The sequence below is a fragment of the Scyliorhinus torazame genome, chromosome 11 (genome assembly GCF_047496885.1).
Source record: "Scyliorhinus torazame isolate Kashiwa2021f chromosome 11, sScyTor2.1, whole genome shotgun sequence".
Lineage (NCBI taxonomy): Eukaryota > Metazoa > Chordata > Chondrichthyes > Carcharhiniformes > Scyliorhinidae > Scyliorhinus > Scyliorhinus torazame.
The window spans coordinates 119,964,938-119,992,088 of NC_092717.1; the positions used below are offsets into that span (position 1 = coordinate 119,964,938).

General features: G+C 47.4%; 1 protein-coding gene across 7 annotated transcripts in view; it reads right to left on the bottom strand.

Moving 5' to 3' along the window:
• The window catches only part of LOC140385490 (clavesin-1-like), a 271,602-nt gene that overhangs the window by 127,660 nt on the left and 116,791 nt on the right, over positions 1-27,151 (bottom strand). For 6 of the 7 annotated variants that reach the window (XM_072467706.1, XM_072467702.1, XM_072467703.1 and 3 more), the window contains one exon: positions 25,305-25,415. The exons of the other annotated variant lie outside the window; for it this stretch is intronic. In XM_072467706.1, the coding sequence (XP_072323807.1) occupies positions 25,305-25,415 (111 nt within the window). The remainder of the gene's footprint in view (positions 1-25,304; positions 25,416-27,151) is intronic. 7 annotated transcript variants of the gene reach the window in all.

Genomic DNA, 27,151 nt, shown 5'->3' on the forward strand with positions numbered 1-27,151 from the left:
TAATTTGCACGTGGCTCGGGCAGTAATCCGGTCTCCATTTTCTCATCAAAGAACAAAGAACAAAGAAATGTACAGCACAGGAACAGGCCCTTCGGCCCTCCAAGCCCGTGCCGACCATGCTGCCCGACTAAACTCCAATCTTCTACACTTCCTGGGTCCGCATCCCTCTATTCCCATCCTATTCATGTATTTGTCAAGATGCCCCTTAAATGTCACTATCGTGACACTATCAAGACATTACTTTTACAGTAACAACACTCTGTTATACACGCAGATTCCTCTTCATTGTACGCTTTCTGATACATCCGTTTTATTTCTATATCCTTTTGTTGTAACTCCGCCAATTTTCCTGAACTAAAAATATCCGCCTCATCCTCTACCTGTTCTTGTTCTTTTTCAACCATTTGATCAAAAATTGTTTTTGATAATTGCACTTCAACTTCATCTTCACTCTTTGATTTCTCCTCTTGTCTTAATCTGTGACTTTGCGACCTTGTTACCACACAATCCGGAAAAATCCCAGGATATTCGACTTCAACACTTCAGTTGTCTGATTTTCCACTGGCTTAGCAACCACAGTAGGCATCACTCCCACTTGCGATCCAGCTACATCATTACCCAAGATAAACTGTATTCCTGGACAAGATAGTTTCTCTATTACTCCTTCTACCACTTCACCACTCTTCACTGGACTTTCCAACCTTAACTTATATAATGGCACGCTACTCCTCTCACCCTGAATTCCTTTTCTGGCAACATTCTTCCCAAACTACATAACTCCTCATCTCTTACCATGAAAGGTTGACTAGCTCCTGTATCTCTTAAAATTGTGACTTCTTTACCTACTCCTCGTGATACACATGGGTAAACTTTACCCACAGAAGTAACTTCTTTAAAGAGACCTGGCATCTTCTTACCAATCACCTCTTGATCAGGCTGTACAATCTTGCGCACCTCCGCTTCACTTGGGCTTTTCTTTACCACTTTAACAAACCCCACTGTCTTCTCCTGTTTTACCACATCAGCCTTCCCAGTGCTTTTCTTCAACCACCAACACTGTGACTTTACATGGCCTAGTTTATTACAGTGAAAACATTTGAAACTTTTCATGTCTCTTCCACCCTCCTGGATTCCTTTTTTAATCTGAGGTACACTCTCATTATCTCCCATCAGATCACCTTTACCTTTACCACTTGAGTATTTCTCATGTCCTCAGTTTCTATCTCTCACAGGCTGAAACTGATGTCGGAAACCAAACTTTGATTTATGAACTAAATCATAACCATCTGCCATTTCTGCTGCTAACCTCGCAGTTTTAACCCTCTGCTCTTCCACACGAGTTCGCACTAGATCAGGAATTGAAATTTTAAACTCCGCCAAAATTATAATTTCTCTGAGAGCTTCATACGTTTGGTCTATTTACAAAGCCCTTATCCACCTATCAAAATTACTCTGCTTGAGCCTTTCAAACTCCATGTAAGTTTGACCAAATTCTTTCCTTAAATTTCTAAACCTTTGTCTGTCAGCTTCAGGCACTAGTTCATATGCACCTAAGATGGATTTTTTCACCTCCTCATATGTCCCAGATACCTCCTCCAGGAGTGATGCAAACACTTCACTAGCTCTACCTACCAGCTTTGTTTGAATCAGCAATACCCACATGTTATGTGGCCATTTCATTTGTTTAGCTACTTTCTCAAATGAAATGAAAAAGGCTTCTACCTCCTTCTCGTCAAACCTTGGCAATGCTTGGACATATTTAAATAGATTCCCACCAAGACTTTGACTTTGACCCTCTTTCTCACTATCCTCATCACTATCATCCAGCTGTACGTTTCCCTTTACGTCTGCCAATTTTAACTGACTGTCATGTTTCATGGCCATTTTCCGAAGTTCAAACTCTCTCTCTTTATCTTTTTCCCTGATCTGTATCTCTCTTTCTCTTTCTTTTTGTTCTGCTAGGGCTATTCTTTCTTTTCTCCTTTCTTCTCTCTCCTTTTATTTTTCTTCCCTCTCTCTTTCTCTTTCCGCTCTCTCTCTATCTCTTTCCGCTCTCTCTCTTTCGTATTCAAGCTACTTTAATTCTTTCTCATGTTCCATTTGTTTAATTTGCAACTGAATTTTTGCCATTTCCAATGAGTCAAACTGTATCTCAGGCAACCTGAAATGCTTAACCACCGCCATAATTACCTCATCTTTTCGCATTTTGTCAGGTAATGTTAACTGCAATGTTTTTGCCAAATCTAACAGGCTGCTTTTAGTCTCTGTCCGTAAGGTACTGCGTGTGACCATCTCCACCCCCAAAAACTTCTGAGCCTCTGAAAGAGCCATTGTCCACAACACACTCCCCACTTAAACTAAAATACCACACCTGAAAAGCAACCACAATATGCTCACCCCTCACTGTCTTTAAGTTCACTAAGCCAATCCAATAGATAGACTTCTATCCCCCTCGAGCCCCCAGTTGTTATGGGTCAGGGTTTAGAGAATCCCAAAGTGTATCATGGGGTTCACCTGACCCACAACTTTTAATAGATTGTGGTCTGGGGAGCACACGGCTCACTCTACAGGTGTGGTATAGCAGAAAATGGACCAGTGGTTTTTAAAACAAAACAATTTTTATTCTATGAACTCAAGTTAACCTTTTTAAAACAAACAGTGAATATCTTAGCAACCAGTAAATCAAATGCACCCCCCAAAGAATACAACACTAAGTAATCTGGATGCTGTCCTTTTAACATCCAAAAGGCTTAACAAACCTTCAAACAGGAGCACATTAGGGTTTACATTCACGACTGAAAACATTTATAATTCTTCTGAATTGATTAAATGATCCATAGATAGTCTTTGGATGGCAGAGATCACAGCAGTGCAGCTCACTTTTAACTTCAGATTCAGCTCACTGAAAAACACACACACCCAAGCTTTTCTCAAACTAAAACTAAAAAGCAGACGTGGAGCTCAGCTCCACCCACACTCTGACATCACTCCAGTAATATGAGCAGCTCCATTTCTTAAAGGTACATTTCTTAAACACCCATTTCTTAAAGGGTACTCTCACATGACAGGCGCCAGATGTGACATTAGGAAAGCTAATCACCCATTGAATAATCTGGGTGCCAGAGCAAGGCAAAATGTTCCGTGACCCTCCCGACATCAGCCCGCAACCCACGCGTGGGTCGTGACCCTGAGTTTGAAAAACCCTGCTTTATACAGTCTGTCAATGGATGCATGAAACAATCTTGAAAAATCTTGAAGTGATCAGAGTACAAATTCTGAGGAAATGTCTGTACCCAGAGAATCATTTTTTCCTCTCTCTACTCATGCTGCCTGATATGCTGAGAATTTCCAACAATTTATGCAGGACTCTCCGTCGGCGGGATCCTCTGCTTTGCTAGCAGTGTACCCACGCCCGCGAGTTTCCTGATGGTGCGGGGCTGGCCACAATGGGAAACCCCGTTGGTCGGCTGCGGGAATGGAGAATCCCGCTGCCGGCGCGGGTGCGCTGCGCCAGATAACCAGGCTGGTGGGATGGAGAATCCAGCCCATTAACTTTCAGTTTTACAGTATTTGAAATGTTTTTCTTTTTGTTCAAAATGCAAGTACTGAGGCTCATAATAATAGCTTATTGTCACAGGCTTCAATGAAGTTACTGTGAAAAGCCCCTAGTTGCCACATTCCGCCACCTGTTCGGGGAAGCACGGGAATTGAACGGGAATTGAACCCACGCTGCTGGCATTGTTCGCCATTACAAGCCAGCTCTTTAGCCCACTGTCCTAACCGAGCCCCTACTTTACAGGAACATAGAACATAGAACATACAGTGCAAAAGGAGGCCATTCGACCCATCGAGTCTGCACCGACCCGTAACCCAATAACCCCTCCTTATCTTTTTGGTCACTAAGGGCAATTTATCATGGCCAATCCACCTAACCGCACAAGCTTCTCAGTAGCTTTGCTTAAAAACTGCCGGTGCAATGTAAAAGATCAAACACTTTTTGGCTGCATCACACTATAATCATTCCAATTCCTTTCCCACATCTACTGGTGCACTAAGGCAGACTTTTGTCTGTTCCCATAACTAGTAATTCCCAGAATGGATCACTGGTCTGTCCCCAGGAAATATAGCTTTCGGGATGGCTCTCCACATCATGCATAACTGACCAGGAGTTTCTCTCGTTGTTACCACCATCCATTGGTGCATTGGAAGGATTTGCAGGTTGACACTCAACCTGTATGGCTGTGTTATGAACGCACCTTGTTTGGCCATCAATTGCTGGGTGGGACTCAAACCCAGAGCTTTTGGCTACCCACATCTCCACAAGCTCTAACTATAATCATAGGACTAGTGAAAAGTATTTTTTAATCTCACACCAACACTAGGAAAACGTACTGTAAATCCAGATACAGGACACAGACTGACTCCATATTAAAACTGGAATTGGTTTATTCCCTGGCTCTGGATTAACACTGCACTATGTGAGCATTTCTAATCTGGTTGACAATGCAGTTTTATAAGTACTATTTACCAAGATATTTTTCAAGTCAATAATGACTATTTAGAATGCCTCAAACAGAAGTTGTGTCTTACTTCTCAATGAGCAATGAATGCTGTCAGCGACAGGAACTGTTTACAGAAGCTGGTTTTCAGCCATATGCTGAGAAGTGCCCCAATGAATATTTCTTGTCCATACTTTTGAAGCTTACTGCATGTTTTACCCACCTGTCTCTATTGGAAGTACTGGCAGATTGCAGTCGCACTTAAAGAACACACTGGTGTCATAACCCACACGAGGATCATGGGGAAACCATTGTCGATCTCCCCCTGGGCCTCATGGACTACGAGCTTCCAGGTAGTGAAGGAAGCCACCCAGCCTGTGCTCGTTAGACCTACATATAAAACCAGCCTAAGCAGGACCAGGATTGGGTGAGAGTTACTGTCGTGGGCAGAGTAGTGTATCTAGTTTTAATAAATCCTAGTTCCACCACTGCTGGCTTCCTTAGTTACTAAAGTGGCGACGAGGACAGGGGAGACTCCAGATTCGCTTGTGGAACCGCCCAGCAGCCCTACACGATTACTATCCCGGAACATTTGGACATAAAGTTCAAGATGGCATTGTTTGATGCAGGCCTGGAAGACTGGAGCCAGTATGCTGAAAGCATGAGGTACTTCTTCCAGGCTAATGGTATTTTGGGGAAAGACCGTCAGAAAGGCATCCTCCCGACTGCTTGCAGGGCCCCAACCTTTGGAATTATAAGGAGTCTCACTTACCCGGCTACACCAGATTCCAAATCGTTTGACGAGCTGGTCACATTGGTAAGCTTAACATTATGACCCTAAACATTCTGTTATCATGCAGCGGTATAGGTTTAACATGGCGGTGCGTTCGGCAGGTGAATCGGTCACTGCCTTCTTGATTCACCTTAGGCGGCTAGCAGAACATTTCGAGTTCGGCCGTCCCTCTCCAAAATGTTGAGGGATAGGCTGGTTTGTGGGATAAACAACACAGCCACTCAGAGGAAGCTGTTGGCGGAGCCCACCTTAGATTTACAATAGCCCATCGAGCTGTCACTGTCCTGTGAGCATGCAGAGAAAGGGGTGCAGGAGCTGCTGGCGTCCATGGACTATGGCACCCATAGTTTGGCCCCCCTCTGTTTTGATTTCCCACCGCGTCAGGAGGCAATGCCGGTCAGGCCAGATCACCTCCCATGGGGCAGCACCAGAGGCAATTCCCCAGCCAGGCCGAGCACTCGGGAGCCACCCCTGACCTGCGGGATGCCTCCCCCAAGGATGAAGGGGAGAGCCGGCCACATTGCCAAATGTGTGGTTGGAGGACACGTGATGGTCAGAGTTGCCAGATTCAGTGCAGAGAACGCCGTCCAAGGCCGCTGCCGAGAACACCTTGAGCCAGTGCCTTGCACATGGCCCCCCCCCCCCCCAAATGAGGAGGACTGTTTGATGCAACGGAACTGTGTCATGGGCCAGAAGTTAACACCAATCCTGGCCACTTTACAAGTGAATGGTCATCCTGTAGTGATGGAAATGGACACTGGAGTTGCTGTTTCCATCATGGACCATCAGGCTTTTTGATGATTTCACTCAGGGATCATGTCGCAGGCGTTGCATGACACCAAGGCAATGTTAGCGATCTATACAGGCGAGCCATTGAGCATCGTGGAGACCAAGGTACCTCTGGTAATACACGGGCAACTGTCGGTCCGACTTCCCTTCATTGTGGTACGGGGACTGAGGCCCAATAGGGGCGTGACTCATTGCAAGTCCTCTGTTTCAACTGGCAACAAGTTCTTTTGGGGTGGGCACCGGGAATTTGTACGACGTTCTGGGCAAATACCCTGAAGTGTTGCAGGAGGGTCTAGGCAGGATAAAAGGGGCCAAGGCCCTTATCTACATGGATCCTGATGGTCAACCCAGATACTTTCGGGTGAGGCCAGTCCCGTATGCATTGCTTGCCAAGGTTGATGCAGAGCTACAGCACCTGAAGAAACTGGGGATCATACGCCCTGTACAATCTGTGGAGTGGGCCACACCCATGGTGCCGGTAATGAAGCCCAGAAAATCTGTCCAACTCTGCAGCGATTGCAAGCTCATGGTAAACAGAGCTTCAAGCCTAAGCAGGTGGTGTTCGAGGTGGGGAGCATTGTGGCAGATTCGGGGGGCAGGTTTGTGATGGTGAGTAGGAAGCTGGAGGGGATGTTGGTGGTCCTGGTAAACGTTTGCACCCCAAATTGGGATGATGTAGACGTCTTGAGGAAAGTGCTGGGGCAGATTCCTGACCTGGACTCGCACCGGTTGATCATGGGGGTTGTGGGGGGGGGGGGGGGGGGGGGTGGATTTCAATATGGTTATAGAGCCAAGCATGGACTGGTCGAGCCCGAGGTCGGGGAAGATGTGGGCAGATGAAGGAGCTGAAGGGGTTTATGAAGCGCAACGGGGTGGACCTGTGGAGGTTTGGGAGGTGAAGGGCAAAGAAATAATCATAGTTTTCCCATGTGCACAGGGTGTACTCCCAGATTGACTTTTTTGTGATGGATAAGGCGTTGTTGGTGGGGGTCGTCGACTCGGACTATTCGGCGATCGTGGTCTCAGACCACGAGCCGCACGGGTGGATAGGCGTGTGGACCGGAGGGGGCCCCAGCACCCACAGAGAAGACTGGATGTAAAGTTGTTGGCAGATGAGGAAGTGCGCGAGCGGGTGAGGGCCGCCATTCTGGGGTATGTGGTGCTCAATGACACGGGGGAGATCACGGCCGCCGGGCTGTGGGAGGCATTCCAAGCGGTGGTCCGGCGGAGTTTATCTCAATTTGGACGCAAAGGAAGAAGGAGGAACGGGCAGAGATGGCCAGGCTGGTAGAGGAGATCCTGAGGTTGGATAGATGGTATTCAGAGACTCCGGAGGCGGAGTTGTTGAAGGAGAGGCAGAGGCTCCAGATGGAGTTCGGATTAATGTCCACGAAGAATGCGGTGGGGCAGCTACGGAGGGCCATTGGGGCAGTATATGAATACGGTGGGAAGGCAAGCAGGATGCTGGCCCACCAGCTGAGGAAGCAAGAGGCAGTGAGGGAGATTGGCAGTGTAAAGGACGAGATGGGAAGGAAGGTGTTGGACCTGGTAGGGGTGAATGGGGCGTTTGAGGCTTTTTACAGGAGATTATATGAGTCAGAGCTCCCAGCCGGGGGATAAGCGGGTTAAATGGAGGGGGTGAGGGTGGGGAGCGGGGTTGGGAGGGGTAGTGGGTGTTGGTTATTTATAAGATGTATAATTCTACTTCTGCTTTGGCTTGTTTTTATAAAAATGGCTGAAAAAAATTAAAAAAAAAAAAAAAGTGCTCAGACAGTTTTCGCAAGGGGGCGCCGGCTACAAGGGAGAAAATGTGTGTTTCGCATGAGAGCGACTTACTCAGGATACAGGGTGGATAGGGATGGTCTACATCCAGTGGAAGACAAGGTTAGGGCCATTAAAGGGGCCCTGACCCTGAAGAACACCACTGAACTCCGGTCTAGGCCAGATAAAAAAAAAATTTAATAACATTTTATTAAGGTATTTGAAATTTTTTATAACAGTAGCAAAAACAATGACATCAACATGGTAAAATAAACATTTACCCCCCCCCAGGCCAATCTTCACGCACCTTAACCATACAACAATCCGCCGCCACTCCCCCCCCCCCCCCCCCCCCCCTGGAATACTGCATCTGCTGACATGTTTAATTTTCCCCAAGAAAGTCGATGAACGGCTGCCACCTCCGGGAGAACCCTAACATTGACCCTCTTAAGGCAAACTTTATTTTCTCGAGGCTGAGAAACCCAGCCATGTCTCTAACCCAGGTCTCTGCACTCGGGGGCTTCGAGTCCCTCTACATTAATAAGATCCATCTTCGGGCTACCAGGGAGGCAAAGGCCAGGACGTCGGCCTCTTTCGCCCCCTGAACTCCCGGGTCTTCCATCACTCCAAAGATCGCTACCTCCGGACTCGGCACAACCCGTGTTTTTAGTTCCGTGGACATTGCCTTAGCAAAACCCTGCCAAAACCCTCTAAGCTTCGGGCATGCCCAAAACATGTGGACATGATTTGCTGGGCTTCCCGCGCACCTCGCACACCTATCCTCTACCCCGAAAAACTTGCTCATCCTAGCCACTGTCATGTGTGCCCGGTGGACTATCTTAAATTGTATCAGGCTAAGCCTGGCACATGATGAGGATGTATTAACCCTGCTTAGGGCATCCGCCCATAGACCCGCCTCTATCTCTCTACCTAGCTCGTCCTCCCACTTGTCCTTAAGCTCCTCCACCGGAGTTTCCTCTGCCTCCGAAAGCTCCTGGTAAATATCCGATACCTTGGCCAGATAAATTATTATACAAAGTTCATAGCCAACCTGGCCACCTTATGGGCACCACTCTACGTACTGTTGAAGAAAGACCACAAGTGGTACTGAGGTGTCCCGCTAGACAAAGCATTTTCCAGGGTAAAAGAGCGCCTGCCGTTCACACAGCTCCTCACTCACTATGACCCAGCTCGGCCACTGATCCTAACATGTGATGCCTCCCTCTTTGGCTTTGAGGTAGTGCTGGCCCACAGATAGGACAACAGCACGGAACGCCACATCACTTTCGCCTCAAGGACCCTGGCAGATGCTGAACAATGATATGCTCAAATCAAGAAGGAGGGCTTGGCGGTAATATTTGGAGTTAAGAAATTCCACCAATACGTTTATGGGAGGCACTTCTCTATTGTGACTGTACACAAGCCCCCTCAGCCTTTTTAGGGAATATAAGGGAATCCCATGCATTGCACCAGCTAGAATTCAACATTGGGTGCTTTTACTTTAATGAATATTCGTTTCAACATTGCCCGGGTATGCAGATTGTTCATGCCAATGCTCTGAGTCATCTACCGTTGCCCGTGGGTTGTCCATCCTCACCAATGGCGGATTAAGTGGTTGCAACTCTTAGTTTTATGGATACCTTGTCAGTGATGGCTACTCAGGTGCGAGCATGGACACAACAGGATCTGAGACTGGCAAAACTCCGACACATGCTTTTGAGTTGCAGAATGCCGGGGGCCTACAGTCTTTTTCCCAGAAGCTCTCAGAGCTCAATGTGGAGGGCGGTATCATATTGTGGGGAGCTCGCATAATCATCCAACTGCAGGGTCAGGAGTCCCTGCTGAAGGACCTACACAATGGTCACTCGGGTGTCTTTAAGATGAAGACACTGGCCCATAGTTATGTCTGGTGACCTGGCATCGATGGTACCTTGAGGGGGTCGTACGCAGCTGCCTGGCGTGCCAGGAGCATCAGAAGCCCCCGCCAGCGCCTTCCCTTCATCCATGAGAATGGCTGAGACGTTCATGAGTGCGACTGCATGAGGACTTCGTAGGGCTTTCTGTGGAGTCCACGTTCCTCATCATCGTGGACGCCGACTCGAAGTGGCTTGATGTGTACAAGGTCGCCACAACGACATCCAGGTCCATGGTAGAAAAGCTCCGGTGCTTGTTCAGCACCCATGGGATTCCTGAGAACTTGGTGACGGACAATTGGATACCCTTCACGAGTGAGGAGTTTGCCACGTTTGCAAACGGAATGGCATCTGGCAAATCAGAACTGCCCTATACCATTCCTCATTTAATGGCCTGGCACAAAGGGCAGATTTCAAAAGGGACATAAAAGCAAACCACAGGCTCCATGGACATGTGACTGACGCCACACATGACAATGGGGGTAGCCCCTGCAGAGCTGCTTAGATCATGGTTGAGTCTCATGTTTCCGAACCTCGGGAGGTATGTGGAAGTGAAGCAGGAGGCGCAGAAGTGATATCATGACCAAAGGGGGGTGACCAAGCTTTCTGTATCCCAGAGCCCGGACCAGCAGGGTGAGGATGACTCCGGGTGGGAAATAGACACGGAAGTATCCATGCAGGTGGATGATGCCGTGTCCAGGACTGAGGCCCCGGCGATAACACTGCGGATGTCAGCCAGGAAAAGGCGGTTGATGAACTGATATACATCGCCCAACCCAGAAACGTCACAAGTTGAAGTACAGTCTCAGGCGCAGCGGCACAGAAGGCACCCACTGTTGGCGGTTGTAGGGTAGCTTTCGGACTTTGGTGGGGAGGGGTGTCATAACCCCCACTAGGACCACGGGGAAACCATTGTTGATCTCCCTCTGGGACACATGGAGTACGAGCTTCCCAGGTAGGTGCCAGAGGCCACCCAGCTAGAGCTCGTTTGACCTCCACATAAAGCCGGCCCAAGTAGGGCCCAGAGCTGTTGGTTGTCCCAACAGGGACTGCATTGGGAGAGAATTACTGCCATGCGTAGAGTATTGTACACAGTTCTAATAAATCCTTGTTCCACTATCACTGGCTTCCGCAGTTAATAAAACTGGAAGCGCGATGAATTTCTCTGGGGAATCATCATCGACAATTGTCCAAATAAGCATGACGTTTTTTATTTCCAGAGGTTGCAGCCCAGAACATCACTGAAGGAAATCCTTAGGGAAGTGCCCTCAATCTATCCATCTTCAACTGATACATCAATGGCCTTTGCTCCATCATTAGGTGAGAATTGGATCTGATGGCCTATAATTCCACTCTTTTCAGCTCCATTCACACCTCTTCTGATAACATAGCAGTCAGTGCTGATCTACATCAGGACATTCAAGCTTCAACTGAATTGCAGGTAACAATCAGACAACATAAATGACAAGCAATGGCCAACTCAATTCAGAGAAAGCTCAGCCCTTATCTCTCAAAAGCAACAATACCCCACCATCAACATCATGGGGTTCGCTGTTGACAAAAAAATTAACTAGACCAACAATAGTAACATATCTTATGGTGAGAGAATCAGGATAAAAGCTGGATGCTCTGTGACCAATACTCATGCCCTGCTTCTTCAAAGTCTCTTCACTACCAACAAGGCTCAAGTTTGGAAAGTGATGGAATGCCAACCATACAGCTGGATGGGATTGGACTTGGATTTGGGTTTATTGTCATGTGTACCGAGGTACAGTGAAAAGTATTGTTCCGCATACAGTCCAGACAGATCGTTACACAATAGAATAGATACACAATGGAAATACATAAACACAGACATCGGCAGAGGCATACGGAGTGTAGTACTACTCAGCAGAGAAATAAAAGAAAATTACTGTGGATGCTGGAATCAGAAACCAAAGAGAAAATGCTGGAAAATCTCAGCAGGTCTGGTCGCATCTGCAGGGAGAGAAAAGAGCTAACATTTCGAGTCCAGATGACCCTTTGGGTACTCTTTGGTACTCAGTAGAGAAGATGTGTGGAGAGACCAGCTCAGTCCATAAGCAGGTCATTCAGGAGCCTGGTAACAGCGGGCAAGAAGCTGTTTTTGAACCTATTAGTGCGTGTTCTCAAACTTTTGTATAGCCTGCCCGATGGAAGAGGTTGGAAGAGAGAATAACCCTGGTAGGAGGGGGGCCTTTTATCATGATGCCTGCTTTTCCAAGGCAGCGGGAGGTGTGAACAGAGTCAATGGATGGGAGGTGGTTTTGCGTAATGGACTGGGCTGTGTTCACGACTCTATAGTTTCTTACGGTTTTGGGCGGGACAGTTGCTATACCAGACTGTGATGCGGCCAGTTAGGATGTTTTCTATGGTGCATCTGTAAAAATTGGTAAGGGTACAGCTCAGGAAAGTCAACTGCATCGAGGACAGAGTAGGTCATATGAATGGGGCCCATACTGAGCTCAATATACTAGGTGTACATGGTGATTGCAATATCTACCAACTACAGGAAGCAATGAAGCAACTCACCAAGCTTATCTCATTCCGAACAGCCCCAAAGCTGGATTATCAGCAGTGCTGTGGTAAAATCAGCACACCACATCACACACCATCCCGATTTAGGTGTCAGGCACTTCCTTCATTAATGCTGAGTTTGTAATCAGGAATTTCCTAACTAAAACCATCACAAGACCACCATCATCATAAGAACTGCAGTGATTCAAGGAGGAGGCCCACACTAACCTTCTCAAGCAATCTGAAGATTGACAATAGAGAGGGAAAATACATTTGCAACCAGCAATCTCATGCAAACTTCATCAATTCCCCAGGGGTGGGCAGCATCATGAGCGACTCCTCACACGGTCTGTTTGGCATTTTTGGAATATATCAATGTAGAAGGTCTTGCGGGTTGCACAGATACACTTGCTGCTTGACCCCCAGAGTATCAACATTGGCCTGTGTAACGCTGATAGACACCTCACAAACAAATTTCTCCCCTTAAATGTTTCTTGCCAGCATTACCCAAATCCCCAGCACAAAATAAGTGCACAGGATCTAGTTGGCAGAATACATTGGGCTGCACTGCATTGAATTGCACTGAACTGCAGTCATGTTGATTAATCTAGGACAAAGGTTTGGCACAACATCGTAGGCCGAAGGGCCTGTTCTGTGCTGTATTTTTCTATGTTCTATGTTCTATGTTAAGGCCAGGATGAGATCAGCCATGACCAAATGGCATAGCAGGCTTGATGGGCCAAATGGCCTAATTCTGCTCCTTTTTCGTTTGAACTTATGAGCTGAACTGTTTCACTCTCAATGATAATTTGACAAAAAATTCTGAAAGCATTCTAAAATTAATACATTAGGCATTCAAAGTCTCTGAAATTATGACATTTATAAAGGCATTATTTCCTGTGTACCTCTAACATCCCTACACAACATGCAACAAATCTTTAAAAAATAATTTAAAAATCTGTCAGTCAAATTAACTGATTTATTATTCATAAATGGGCTCACTGTTGAAATGGCTTAAAACCTGTTCCAATGTCTAAGCTGTAATGCAATGAACTATTCAAAGCTGTTGGAAAATAATGATAGTCACTTCATCGCACATCAATTCAGCATAACTTGTAAATTGAAGAGGAATTTAGACAGCTGTCCAGAATTTCCCATACACTGAGCTTCCAACACCACTTATGCTATTGGAAAAATATTTTCCAGTGTGTTTTCCCTGATGGTTAAATGTCAGTGGTGGGATTCTCCGTCGGCCAACGCCAGAATTGGGAAGCGCGATTGGGCAGATTACACCCGTAAGGCGAAGATCGTGGCCGGCGCCGGGTGCCTGACAGAATGCCATGCTCCACTGCCTCGACAGCAGCGCCAATGCATTCTACTCCACATGTACAGTAAGCGCTGTTGGCATATCATTACCGGGCCTGATCCAATATTCTCCATTGACTGCCCACTGTGAACTTAGTGCCATGGATGGTATCCGTGTCCTCCCAGGCCATCTGGCCCCAGCCGACCCATCAATGGGATAGGCACGCTCCAGCACAAACAGTGCCATCTTGTTGACTGGAATGAGTGTGTGTGGGGAGTGGCTTGTCAGTCTCTTGAGTGGCAATCCCGACCCCGGCGAATCGTACACCGTTTTTCATTGGAATCACTCGTGATCCACGTGGCACCGGAACTAGTCCATTAACGGTTCCAGAATTGCTCTGGGACCGGGGCCAATTGTGCTGTTGTAGAAAACCACTGATTCTGTCCTGGCAACAACACTTCGGGCTGGATTCTCCGATTCTGTGGCAATGTCCAGAGGAAGTGTCTGGTTTTAGGTGGGAAAATAGGGAAGGCCCCAGCACTGATCCTCCGACCGGTGAGGGGCTAGCAGCCACACCACGTAAAATGCACGGCCTTCCCGATATAAATGCCTGGTGAATTGTCGGGTCCGTGGCCGCGCATGCGCACAGCGGACCTGCAGCGGTCGCGCCATACAACATGGCGCCAGCCGCGCGCGGACACGATCTGCCAGGTAGTGTCCTCCCTGGACACCCCTTCGCCACCCCACACCAGTCCCCCCAGCCCTCGCCAAAGCTCCCCTGCTCAGCAGCATGGCTTTCCCTCCCCCCCCCAACTGTGGCGGCGCTGGACACAGTCCACAGCTGCCACGCAGGTTCACGAAAACTGAGAGCACACATGTCCCGCGCCGTCGGGAACTACGCCCATCACGGATGGAGCATCGGGGAAGGGCCTTCAGGTAACGTCCTGAGGCCGGCCTGCGCCGTTCTCCTTGATGATACCCTTTTGGAGGGGGCAGAGCATCCGAAAAGAGGCGCCGCCCCCTATTCGGTTATAAGCAGGGATTCTCCGCCCGTTCGCCAATTACAATATCGGCGTCGGGCAATGGAGAATCCCGCCCTTAATCTCTGAAACAGGGAATCCCACCCAGGTCTTTCCACTGCCTCTTGTCATATTCGAGAAATTGTGGTATTCCTATATCAGATATCAGGGGCAGTACGGTGGCACAGTGGTTAGCACTGCTGCATCGCAGCACCAGGGACCAGGGTTCAATTCCTGCCTTGGGCGACAGTATGGAGTTTCTTCTCCCTGTGTCTGCATGGAATTCCTCCAGGTGCTGCGTTTTCTTCCCATAGTCCAAAGATGTGCAGCCTAGGTGGGGTGACAGGGACAGGGTGGAGAGTAGGCCTAGGTAGGGTGCTCTTTCAGAGTTGGTGCAGACTCAAATGGACTCCTTCTGCACTGTAGGGGTTCCACGATTCTACTATTATAAAATGGTACACGCTACTTCATTGAGTCACCTGGCCTTGGAGTCAGAAGTCAGACAGAACATGGAAACGTAAGTTGTAATCAGGCTGTAGGCTTGCAGTTGTGTATATATTCTGTTCCCAATAAAGTTAGTTTACAATAATGACATTGGTCAACCAGCAACATTAAAACAAGACACCTCTTACACACACACAGTTATTGGTACGTTTGCCTTTCATAGAGACACAGAAACATAGGAAATAGGAGCAGGAGTAGGCCATTCAGCACACTGAACCTGCTCTGCCATTTAAACCGATCATAGCTGATCATGTACCTCTTACACCATTTTTCCCACTAATCCCCATATCCATTGATGTCATTTAAATCCAGAAATCAATCGTCTTCTGTCTTGAACATACTCAATGAGTGAGCTTTTCCGGCTCTCTGGGATAGAGAATTCCAAAGATTAACCACCCGCTGAGTGAAGAAATCCCTCCTCCTCTCAGTCTTAAATAACCTACTTTTATTCTGCGACTGTGTCCCGTGGTCCCAGGCACACCAGCCAGGGGAAACATTCTATCTACACCTACCCTGTTACACCTGATAAGCTCATTCTTTGAAATGCTAGAGAATTTGGGCCAGTTTCCTCAATCTCTCCTCACAAGACATCCACCACCCCAGGGTGGTGCACTCCCTCTATGGCAAATACAATCCATGCTTAGATAAAGACTGTACACAATACCCCCGATGCGGTGTCACCAAGTCTCTGCACATTTGCAGCAAGAAACTTTATTCCTTTACTCAAATCCTCTTGCAATGAAGACCGACATTCCATTTGCCTTCCTACTTGTTGCTGCTTTTGCATGCTAACTATTACTGACTCATGATAAGGCACTCCAGGTCTCTTTGGACACCCACACTTCCCAACCCCTCACCATTTAAGAAATACTCTACCTTTCTGTTTTTACTACCAAAGTGGATAACTTCACACTTCTTCACATTATATTCCAGTTGCCATATTCTAGCCCATTCACATAGCCTGTTCAAATCCCCTTGAAGCCTCTTTGCATCCTCCTCACAATTCACATTCCAACCTAGTTTTGTGTCATCAGCAAATTTTGAAATATTACATTTGGGTGTTTCTGTCTGACTAGATTTTACTTGGAGCTGGTCGACTTGGTCACCGCTTTTGTCCCCTCCGACGCGGTGTTCTTGGCCAGTTGTCCAGGCAGCAGCAGGTGCCCGGCGGCCAAGTTCTCCTGGGAGCTGATAGAATCATAGAATTTACAGTGCAGAAAGAGGCCATTCGGCCTATCGAGTCTGCACCGGCCCTTGGAAAGAGCACCCCATTTAAGCCCACACTTCCAACCTATCCCCACCTAACCTTTTTGGACACCAAGGGAACTTGAGCACAGCCAATCCACCTAACCTGCACATCTTTGGACTGTGGGAGGAAACCGGAGCAACCGGAGGAAACCCACGCAGACATGGGAAGAACTCCGCATAGACTGTGACCCAAGCCGGGAATTGAACCTGGGACCCTGGAGCTGTGAAGCAACTGTATTAACCACTGTGCTACCATGCTGCCCCAAACAAGTGTGCCACTTGTTATAATGGGCCAGGCAGGAAGCCTCGCCAGTGATGCACCCGAAGCTGTCATTGACAAATTAGTTCACGATGCTCATGACCTTGGAGAAGATGTTGGTGTCAGAGTGAACCTGTAGATGGAGATGGAGTAACTCTACTGGATTTCTTATGTTTCTTGCTGCCCTTAGCTGCCATCCTCATATGGGCTTTCTTGGCACCTTTCTTGTAGGTTGATGCTTTGGACCCCACATTCAAATAATTTATATAGATTGTGAACAGTTGTGGCCGCACCGCAATTGGTACTCCACTAGTAACAGCCTGCCATTCTGAGAATGACTCATTTATTCCTACGCCCAATGTTCTGCCCATTAACCAATTCTCAATCCATTCCAGAATATAACTACCAATCCTGTATGCTCCGATTTTATTTGCTAACCTCTTTTATGAGACTTTACTGAAAGCTTTTTGAAAAATCCAAATACGCCACATTCACTGGTCCTCCTTTATCCATTTTACAAGTAACTCCCAACAGATTTTTCTTTTTTAAAATAAATTTAGGTACCCAAATCATTTTTTCCAATTAATGGACAATTTAGCATGGCCAATCCACCCTGCACATCTTTGGGTTGTGGGGGTAAAACCCAAGCAAACATGGGGAGAATGTGCAGACTCCACATGGACAGTGACCCAGAGCCGGGATCGAACATGGGACATTCAATCAAATTAATTTTTAAAGGACTACCTCTTTATTAACACTAATTTCTTTCAGTTCTGCATTTTCACCATTCCGTTGGTTCCTGAGTATTTCTTGAAGATTTTCTGCAACTTCCTCCGTGAAGATAGACACAAATAAACTGTTTAGTTTCTCTGCCAATTACCTATTCTCCATTATATATTTTCCTGTCTCTGCCTGTAGTGAACCCATATTTGTCCTTGCTAATCTTTCCCTTTTCCTTTTCACAAACTTAAAGATGCTTTTATTCACTAGCTCAAATTCATCTCTTTTCCCTTTCTTTATCAGTTTTGTGGTCAACCTTTGCTGGATTCTGATTTGCTCCCAATCCTCAGACTTATCGCTTTTCCTGACAATCTTATAAATTACTTCCTTTGATATATATTGCAATCTTTAACTTATTTTGTTATCCAATGTTGATTCACCTTTTCCGTTGGATTTTTGTGTCTTTGAGGAATGTATATTTATTCTCGATCATGTAATATTATGTCAACTATTATCCACTGCCTATCTACCAACAAATCTTTTAATCTATATCCCAATCCACCATAGCTGACTTGCCCCTCATACTTTGATAATATCCTTTCTTCAGATTTAAGACCCTGGTTACAGAATGAATTATATCACTTTCAAACTTAATGTAAAGCTGAATCATATAATGATCACTAATTCCTAATGGCTCCATTACAGTATGGTTATTGACTAACCTTTTCTCATTAGATAATACCAAATCCAAAATAGCCCAATCCCTAGTTGCTCCCTTACGTACTGCTATAGAAACCCATTTTCTACTCTAGGAAGTCATCATCCACAACATTAGTGCTAATTAGGTTTACCCAGTCTGTGTGTAAATTGATGTTGCCCATTATTACTGTATTAGCCATGTTACATGCAGCTCTAATCTGCTCATTTATACCATATCTAACATTGTCACTGCAGTTTGGTGACCTGTAAACAACTCCCACCACTGTTTGCTGCCCCTGGAGGTTTTGAAGCTCTATCTAAACTGATTCTACATTTGGATCCTGCAATTCAAGATTCTCTCTCACTAATATACTGATTTTGGCCCTTTTTAACAGTGCTATCCCATCTTCTCTTCCCCTCGGCTTATCCTTCCTAAATGACGAATCTCCCTGAATATTCAGTTCCCAGTCCTGGTCACTCTGTAATCATGTCTCTGCAAGGGCAATTAAATCATTCCCATTGACCTCTATTTGCACTCTCAGATCATCTACTTTGTTGCGAATGCAGCATGCATTCAAATGGAATGTCCTTAACTTTGTCCCACCTGCCCCAGAACCAGTCTACAGGGCTGTGTCTCCGATTCTGAGACTATGGGCGGGATTCTTCAACCGCGCCCGCCCGGTGACCGGAAATTCCCGCCCGAGGTCAATTAGCCTTTACATGGTCCGCTTCCCGTTGTGGCGATACTGCGGTGGGTGCGGCCGAAGAATCCAGTCCTATGTCCCTTGTGTCATGATATGCAAACATGCAACCAATGAACACTCAGAATAGGACACAACCAATGGGCAGTCAGGACACTCAGAGGTGGCATCACCACAAGGGGGCATGACATAAACACTATAAAAGGGATGAGGCACTCACACCCGGCCTCTTTCCACAGACAGACACCGAGAGAGTTAGACAGGGTTAATCAGCAGCATCACACCCCAGCACGTGGCTTAGAGCAAGCTGGTACAGTTGGACTGAGTTACTGCAGTTAGATTAGCAGAGAGTCAAACTCATTTGAGAACTGTATTAATAGTTCAATAAACACGTTGAACTCATGTCAGAGTCTGGAACATCCTTTAGTTAAGATTGCATCAAGTAGCAGCCTGTGTTATCTGAAGCAGCATAACACAACATGATACGAGGAGTGACTGTTCAATTTATTTAGTTCAACTCAGCAAGATCCGTGACAACCAGCTCCTGAATACAGGCACAATGGGCAAGATTCAGGCTCCTCATCAGCTCAGGACCACCGGCAATCTTAGTGCCAACTGGCGATCATTCAAGCAGAAATTTCAACTATATGTGGAAGCATCCGACCTCAATGGCGTGACCGATGCTCGGAAGATAGCTCTTCTACTCACCACTGCGGGTGACCATGCGATAGAGATCTTCAACTCCTTTCACTTTCGAAGGGCAGGATAAAACAAAGTACCAAACCATCCTGGACAAATTCGACAGCCACTGCGAGGTGGACACCAATGAAACCTTTGAGCGCTACATCTTCAAGCAGAGGATGCAAGGTAAAGACGAATCCTTCATCTCCAATCTAACTAACCTTAGACTGCTAGCGCGATCCTGCAACTTTGGTGATATCGCTGACTCCATGATCAGAGACCAAATCGTTTTTGGAGTCCACTCTGATCCTCTGCGAGAGCAATTGTTGAAAATCAAGCACATGACCCTGCCAGTCGCGATTGAGACGTGTACTGTGCATGAGCACTCTAAAAATCGCTATTCACAGTACAAAACGGCAGTAAGTGAAAAACAAGCCTCCCACGAGGTGGAGAGTGTTCAGGCCATCTCCCGGATGCAGCGCCTCCACATTGACAAAAGCGTCCATTTTACACGCTCTTCCCGGGGCCCGACACATGCGCAATGCGATCGGGAGCATGAAGCGGCCGAAAACTGCACTGCGCAGGTACAGACGTCCGAGTACCGCACCGAGCATGTGCAATGATGCACTGAGCATCATGACGCTGCCGTCATGACGTGTGCGAATTGCGGCACCACCCATTTTTTAAAAAACTGCCCTGCAAGAGGCAAACACTGTTTAAACTGTGGGAAACCAAACCACAATGCAGCCCTGTGCAGATCTGCACCACCAGTCAGGAGTCAGCGCTCCCAATTCCGACAGCAGCGCATCAGAAGTGTGTAACACCGAATGCATGACTCTGATCCAGGCAGTGCTACGGATCCAGATGATGAATACCTGGACAACACTTACCGAGTGGGCATTATTACAAAGTGAAAATACGCCACACAGGACACATCGTGAGTGCAATCAATCCTGGCCATGGATTCCGAGGACGAATGGCAAGCAGTGATGAAGGTCAACCACTGGGCACAGGTGCCTCCGCCAACCTGATTTCGCAGGTGGATTTCAAGAGAATCAAGAAGCCTCCCCACAATTCTTCCAGCTGCCTGCAAACTCCTGGACTACAATGGAAACGCAATCAAGGTACTGGGGTCCTGCCATCTGCAGGTGCCCAGCCGACACACACAAGCAAGCTTACGCTTCGAGTTTGTTAAACCAGACAGGGTGTCCCTGCTAGGTGCGCACGCCTGCAAGCAACTGAACCTCATTCAAAGGGTCTACACCACAACGCCGTCCCATTCGGATCTTCAAGCCAGCATCGACGACATCCTAACCCAGTACCCAGATGTATTTAGCGGGATGGGCACGCTGCCGTACGAGTACAAGATTCGACTGCAGCCTGATGCCAAGCCAGTGGTCCACGCACCAAGACGCGTCCCTGCTCCACTGAGAGAGCGCCTGAAGGCAGAGCTCACGAGTCTACAACAAAAAGGCATCATCTCAAGGTCACTGAACCAACCGACTGGGTCAGCTCAATGGTGTGCGTAAATAAACCTTCGGGGGGCCTACGCATCTGCATTGACCCCAAGGATCTAAACAAAAACATTATGCGGGAACATTACCCCAACCCGAAGAGGGAAGAAATCACGAGTGAGATGGCACACGCGCGCTTCTTCACAAAATTGGACGCATTCCAAGGATTTTGGCAAATCCAACTTGAAGAATCCAGCAGAAGGCTCTGCACCTTCAACACGCCTTTTGGCAGATTCTGCTACAACCGAATGTCATTTGGCATCATCTTGACATCAGAGATTTTCCATCGCATCATGGAACAGATGATGGAGGGAACAGAAGGGGTTCCTATCTACATTGACGATATCATAATCTGGTCCACAACCCCAGGGGAACATGTGTCGCGACTCAAGAAAGTATTCCGACGCATACATGAACATGGCCTCAAGCTAAACAGGTCCAAGTGCTGTTTTGGGACATCTACGCTGAAGTTCCTGGGCGATCAGATTTCGCAACACGATGTGCGCCCGGACACAGACAAAATTAAAGCCATCGAGGCAATGAAAGTCCCCGAGGACAAGAAGGCAGTACTGCGCTTCCTGGGAATGGTCAATTTCCTTGGCAAGTTCATCCCGAATTTGGCGACACACACCATGACCCTACGAAACCTGGTGAAAAAATCAACCGTCTTTGAGTGGAAGGCGGAGCACCGAACGCAGTGGCTGGAGCTGAAAGCCAAGCTCACCACTGCACCCGTCCTTGCATTCTTTGACCCAGACCGAGAGACCAAGATATCCATAGATGTGAGTCAGGATGGCATTGGGGCGGTGTTGCTTCAAAGAGATGACACGTCATCCTGGGTACCAGTAGCATACATGTCACGGGCAATGACACCCACTGAGACCAGATGTGCACAGATTGAGAAGGAGTGTTTCGGTCTTCTCACTGGCATCCTCAAATTTCATGATTATGTCTATGGCTTGCCAACATTTACTGTTGAGACGGATCATAGGCCTCTGGTCCACATCATCCAAAAGGACCTGAACGACATGATGCCTCTTTTGCAGCAAATTCTGCTCAAACTCCGGAGGTATGTTTTGTGAGGGCCACAGATAATCCAGCACGAGTTTTAAGGATACAAAGTAATAACATTTATTTACAATAACATATATATATATAACAGCAGCAGCAACTTCCCTTGCTGCACACTCCTTCCTGCTGGTTCCAAACTGGCCAGCTTTATTTATACATGGAGTTTACGAATGGTTTCTCCGCCCCCCTCATTGGGGAAGCTCATACACCCACAGGATTGTGGGATTGTCATTAGTCCCCAGCCAATGGTAAGCAGGCAGGTTATAACAGTATGATTTCAATTTGGTGTACACACCTGGCAAGGAGCTCATCATCGCTGATGCATTGTCCCACTCCGTCAGTGAACCACTGGAGATCATCCAGCACATTGAATTGTAGGTACAACTGTGTGCAAGCACTCTCCCAGCAACAGATGAGAAGATCGTTCTCATCCAAGAAGAGACGGCCAAAGACCCCCTGTTGCAGCGAGTCATCCACAACCTCAGCAATGGCTGGCAGAAAGGGCAATGCCCTCAATTCTACAACATCAAGGATGATCTGACGCTGATCAACGGCATCCTGCTCAAGCTGGACAGGATAGTCATCCCGCTACGTTTCCAGAGCATGGTGTTGTGGCAGATTCATGAGGGACACCTGGGCGTAGAAAAGTGCAGACGCAGGGCCCGGCAAGCTGTCTACTGGCCCGGCATCAACCAGGACATCACGGACATGGTCCTGAACTCCGAAACCTATCAGAGGTTCCAACCAGTGCAGAGCAAGGTGACGCTCCAACCACATGACCTAGAGACCTCTCCATGGTCCAAGGTTGGCAAGGTTGCGAATGGTCGCAATTATATCTTAATCATCGCTTACTTTTCAAACTATCCTGAGGTGCTGAAGCTGCCAGACCTCACCTCACGGACAGTTATCAAAGCGTGTAAAGAGACATTCTCACGGCATGGCATCCCGAACACCGTCATGAGCGACAATGGCCCGTGCTTCCACAGTCGGGAATGGTCCACGTTTGCCAAGAGCTACAATTTCAGGCATGTCACCTCCAGTCCGCACTATCCGCAGTCCAATGACAAAGTCGAAAAAGGGGTGCACATCGTTAAGCAGCTCATCCGCAAGGCCTCGGACTCCGCTTCCGACATACACCTTGCACCACTTGCGTACCGGGTGACTCCCTTGTCCACTGGCATGTCGCCAGCTCAACTGCTGATGAACAGGGACCTGCAGACGACGCTTCCAGCCATACATCTGCCCAACCTTGATCACCTCCTGGTGCTGCAGAAGATGCAGCAGCTTCGTGACAGCCAGAAGCAGGGCTATGATGCACATGCCACCGATCTGGGCGTGCTATCCCCGGCAGACACGGTCAGGATCAAGATACCGGATGATGGGTGGTTTGCTCCGGCTGTCGTTGTTCGATAGGCCGCGCCCAGGTCCTATATCATAAGTATGGCTGATGGCTCCATTGTGCGAAGGAATCGAAGGGCACTGTGAAAAGTTGCTTCGACACAACCACTTTCCCCTCCATTTCCACATGTCGAATTGCCACCTCCAGACACCTCGAACCACGAGGCCACCAGTCGTGCCTCCCACTCGCCTGTCAAGGTACCGTCATCCCCTCCACCACCTCTCCGGCGGTCGACGAGGATCAGACGGAAGCCTCAGAGACTGGACTTATGAGCATTTGTTTTGTTTGTTCTGTTCTGTATTCCTCAGTCAGTCACATTAGACAGACACATTCACATGTATATACAACTAAAAAATAAAAAATAAAAGGGGAGATGTCATGAGATGCAAACATGCAGCCAATGAACACTCAGAATAGGACACAACCAATGGGCAGTCATGATACTCAGAGGTGGCATCACCAAAAGGGGGCATGACATAAACACTATAAAAGGGATGAGGCACTCACACCCTGCCTCTTTCCAGACAGACATGAAGAGAGTTCGACAGGGTTGATCAGCAGCATCACACCCCAGCACATGGCTTAGAGCAAGCTGGTACAGTTAGACTGAGTTACTACAGTTAGATTAGCAAAGAGTCGAACTCATTTGAGAACTGTGTTAATAGCTCAATAAACATGGTGAACTCATTTCAGAGTCTGGAGCATCCTTTAGTTAAGACTGCATCAAGTAGCAGCCTGTGTTATCCGAAGCAGCATAACACAACACCCTGATTCTGGACTCACCAGTTAAGGGAATCATCCTATCCACATCTATCCTGTCATGCCCTGTTTATAATTATTTCCTGATGTGGAGATGCCAGCGTTGGACTGGGGTGAGCACAGTACGAAGTCTTACAACACCAGGTTAAAGTCCAACAGGTTTGTTTCGATGTCACTAGCTTTCGGAGCGCTGCTCCTTCCTCAGGTGAATGAAGAGGTATGTTCCAGAAACATATATATAGACAAATTCAAAGATGCCAAACAATGCTTGGAATGCGACCATTAGCAGGTGACTAAATCTTTACAGATCCAGAGATGGGGTAACCCCAGGTTAAAGAGGTGTGAATTGTATCAAGCCAGGACAGTTGGTAGGATTTTGCAGGCCAGATGGCGGGGGATGAATGTAATGCGACATGAATCCCAGGTCCCGGTTGAGGCCGCACTCATGTGTGCGGAACTTGGCTATAAGTTTCTGCTCGGCGATTCTGCGTTGTCGCGTGTCCTGAAGGCCGCCTTGGAGAACGCTTACCCGGAGATCAGAGGCTGAATGCCCTTGACTGCTGAAGTGTTCCCCGACTGGAACGGAACATTCCTGCCTGGTGATTGTTGCGCGATGTCCGTTCATTCGTTGTCGCAGCGTCTGCATGGTCTCGCCAATGTACCACGCTTCGGGACATCCTTTCCTGCAGCGTATGAGGTAGACAACGTTGGCCGAGTCGCACGAGTATGTACCGCGTACCTGGTGGGTGGTGTTCTCTTGTGTAATAGTGGTGTCCATGTCGATGATCTGGCACGTCTTGCAGAGATTGCCATAATTATTTCATTATGGTATTATGGCTTCAGGCAATAGTATGGTGTGCAAATGCAAAAGTTAATTCAACAGTGAGAGGGCTCGTTTCCCACCTAATCTAGTATTTCAAGACAGGTTGAGTACTGATCAGAACTATCATTTATAATGTGCATAAAGACATGCATGGTTTGTTCATTCGCAGCATCCTCTCCTCTATATAATTTTGCCCTCATCTCCAATTCAACTAAGCAGAGAAGAGTTTTATTATTCTGAACCATATTTGCAAATTAATTGTTAATTGCCATGCTGAATCATGTCTCCCATCTGTCTGAATTTTTAATTACCCTTTTTCTGGTCTTGTCTTTCAGGAATGGCTTTATTATGGTGTACAAAGCGTGGATATACCAAGGCTGGTTCACAAAATGGATGCCTCCAAAGCGGGCAGGGAAGCTGTCCTGCAGAGATGAGAGCACAGAATCCAATGGTTAGTAAGATAAATTCACAGGAGAATTAAGCAAGGTGACTGCGGTCTGTAAAATCCACACTATTCAAAGGCTAATGCTACCTGTTTAATTTTGGAATACTTTTCTTCTATTGATACAGTTCCCAATATTTCAACTGCGCTGAAAGAAATACTCGCTAACATTCATAATCACAGCAAATTATCTTTTCTACATTTATTTTCTAGGTTCCTGCAGTACCATCCTAAAGCCTCAGTTAGGGGGCAGCACGGTGGCGCAGTGGATTAGCCCTGCTGCCTCACGGCGCCGAGGTCCCAGGTTTGATCCCGGCTCTGGGTTACTGTCCGTGTGGAGTTTGCACATTCTCCCCGTGTTTGCGTGCGTTTCGCCCCCACAACCCAAAGATGTGCAGGGTAGGTGGATTGGCCACGCTAAATTGCCCCTTAATTGGAAAAAATGATTGGGTACTCTTAAATTTATTTTTAAAAATAAAGCCTCAGTTAGGTGATAACAATTCCAATTCTACCTACAACCACAATTGCTTATATGAGATTTATATGAATTTAAATAGCCTCTTGAAGCACATTACAATAACTGGAGGTGGCCCAGAGCACTAGAGCACCACCCCCATAGATATATAGAGTGTGAATCAACCACAAAAACGCTGTGTCCTGCATCAGGTGCATTTAGCAGGGAGTTTCTCAGCACTCACAGTGCCTCGCCAGGGTGCCGTTTAATACTGGCACACACAATCATGGACCAGTTGTAACAGCACTGGGTGGGGTCACCCAGGCCATTGGAGACTCCCGGGTGGTCGGGCATTGGGGTGGGTGGCATCCTGGCATACCCTTGGGCACCTTGGCATTGCCAGTTGAACAAAGAACAAAGAACAACACAGCACCGGAACAGGCCCTTCGGCCCTCCAAGACTGCGCCGATCACGTGTCCTATCCGGACCAATCGCCTGTATCCTTCTATACCCCGTCTGTTCATGTGCCTATCCAGATAAGACTTAAAGGCCGCTAAAGCTGGGCACCTTGGCATTGCCAAAGCACTTGGGTGACACTTCCAGGCTGGAAGGGGCACTTCCAGGGTGCCAGACTGGCAGTGCCAAGGTGCCCGGGTGCCAGGTTGCATATGCCAGGTGTGGAGCCCGTTGGTACTTTGCCCATAAGAGTGGGGTGAGGGTAAACTCGAGGGCCGTGGAAGAGGTAAGTTGGGTGGAGGGGTGTGTGGGTTGGGGGGGGGTTGCCACTTCAGGAAATGACTAAAGTGCGGCTTTGACGGGGAGTTCCTCGCTGGGGTAAAGGAAAATGGCAAAGTGCTGTTGAATAGCGGGGTCTGCACCTAGAAACACCCCGCTAAACGTGCCCAAAACCAACATCGAAATTGTTGGGTAAATTGTGCCCGACGGAGACATTAAATGCTCACCCTTCAGCCCTGTCAGGTGAACATTAAATGATCGAAGTGCAGCATTAAGAGAAAAGATTGAGGGCTTGCCATGAGCAAAGTACTTTAGTCATACAGTTTGTTTGGTGTTCTAGCCAACATTTATCTCTTAATCAACACAACTAACACAGATTGACTGATTACGTCTCTCTGTTGTTGCTCTGGTGGAACATTACTTTGTGTAATTTGACAGTTGTGATGCGCTATAACTTAATAGTGTCTGCACTGGCTGGGAAATGTTTTGGGATATCTTGAAGTCCATATGAATTCAAGTTGTTCCTT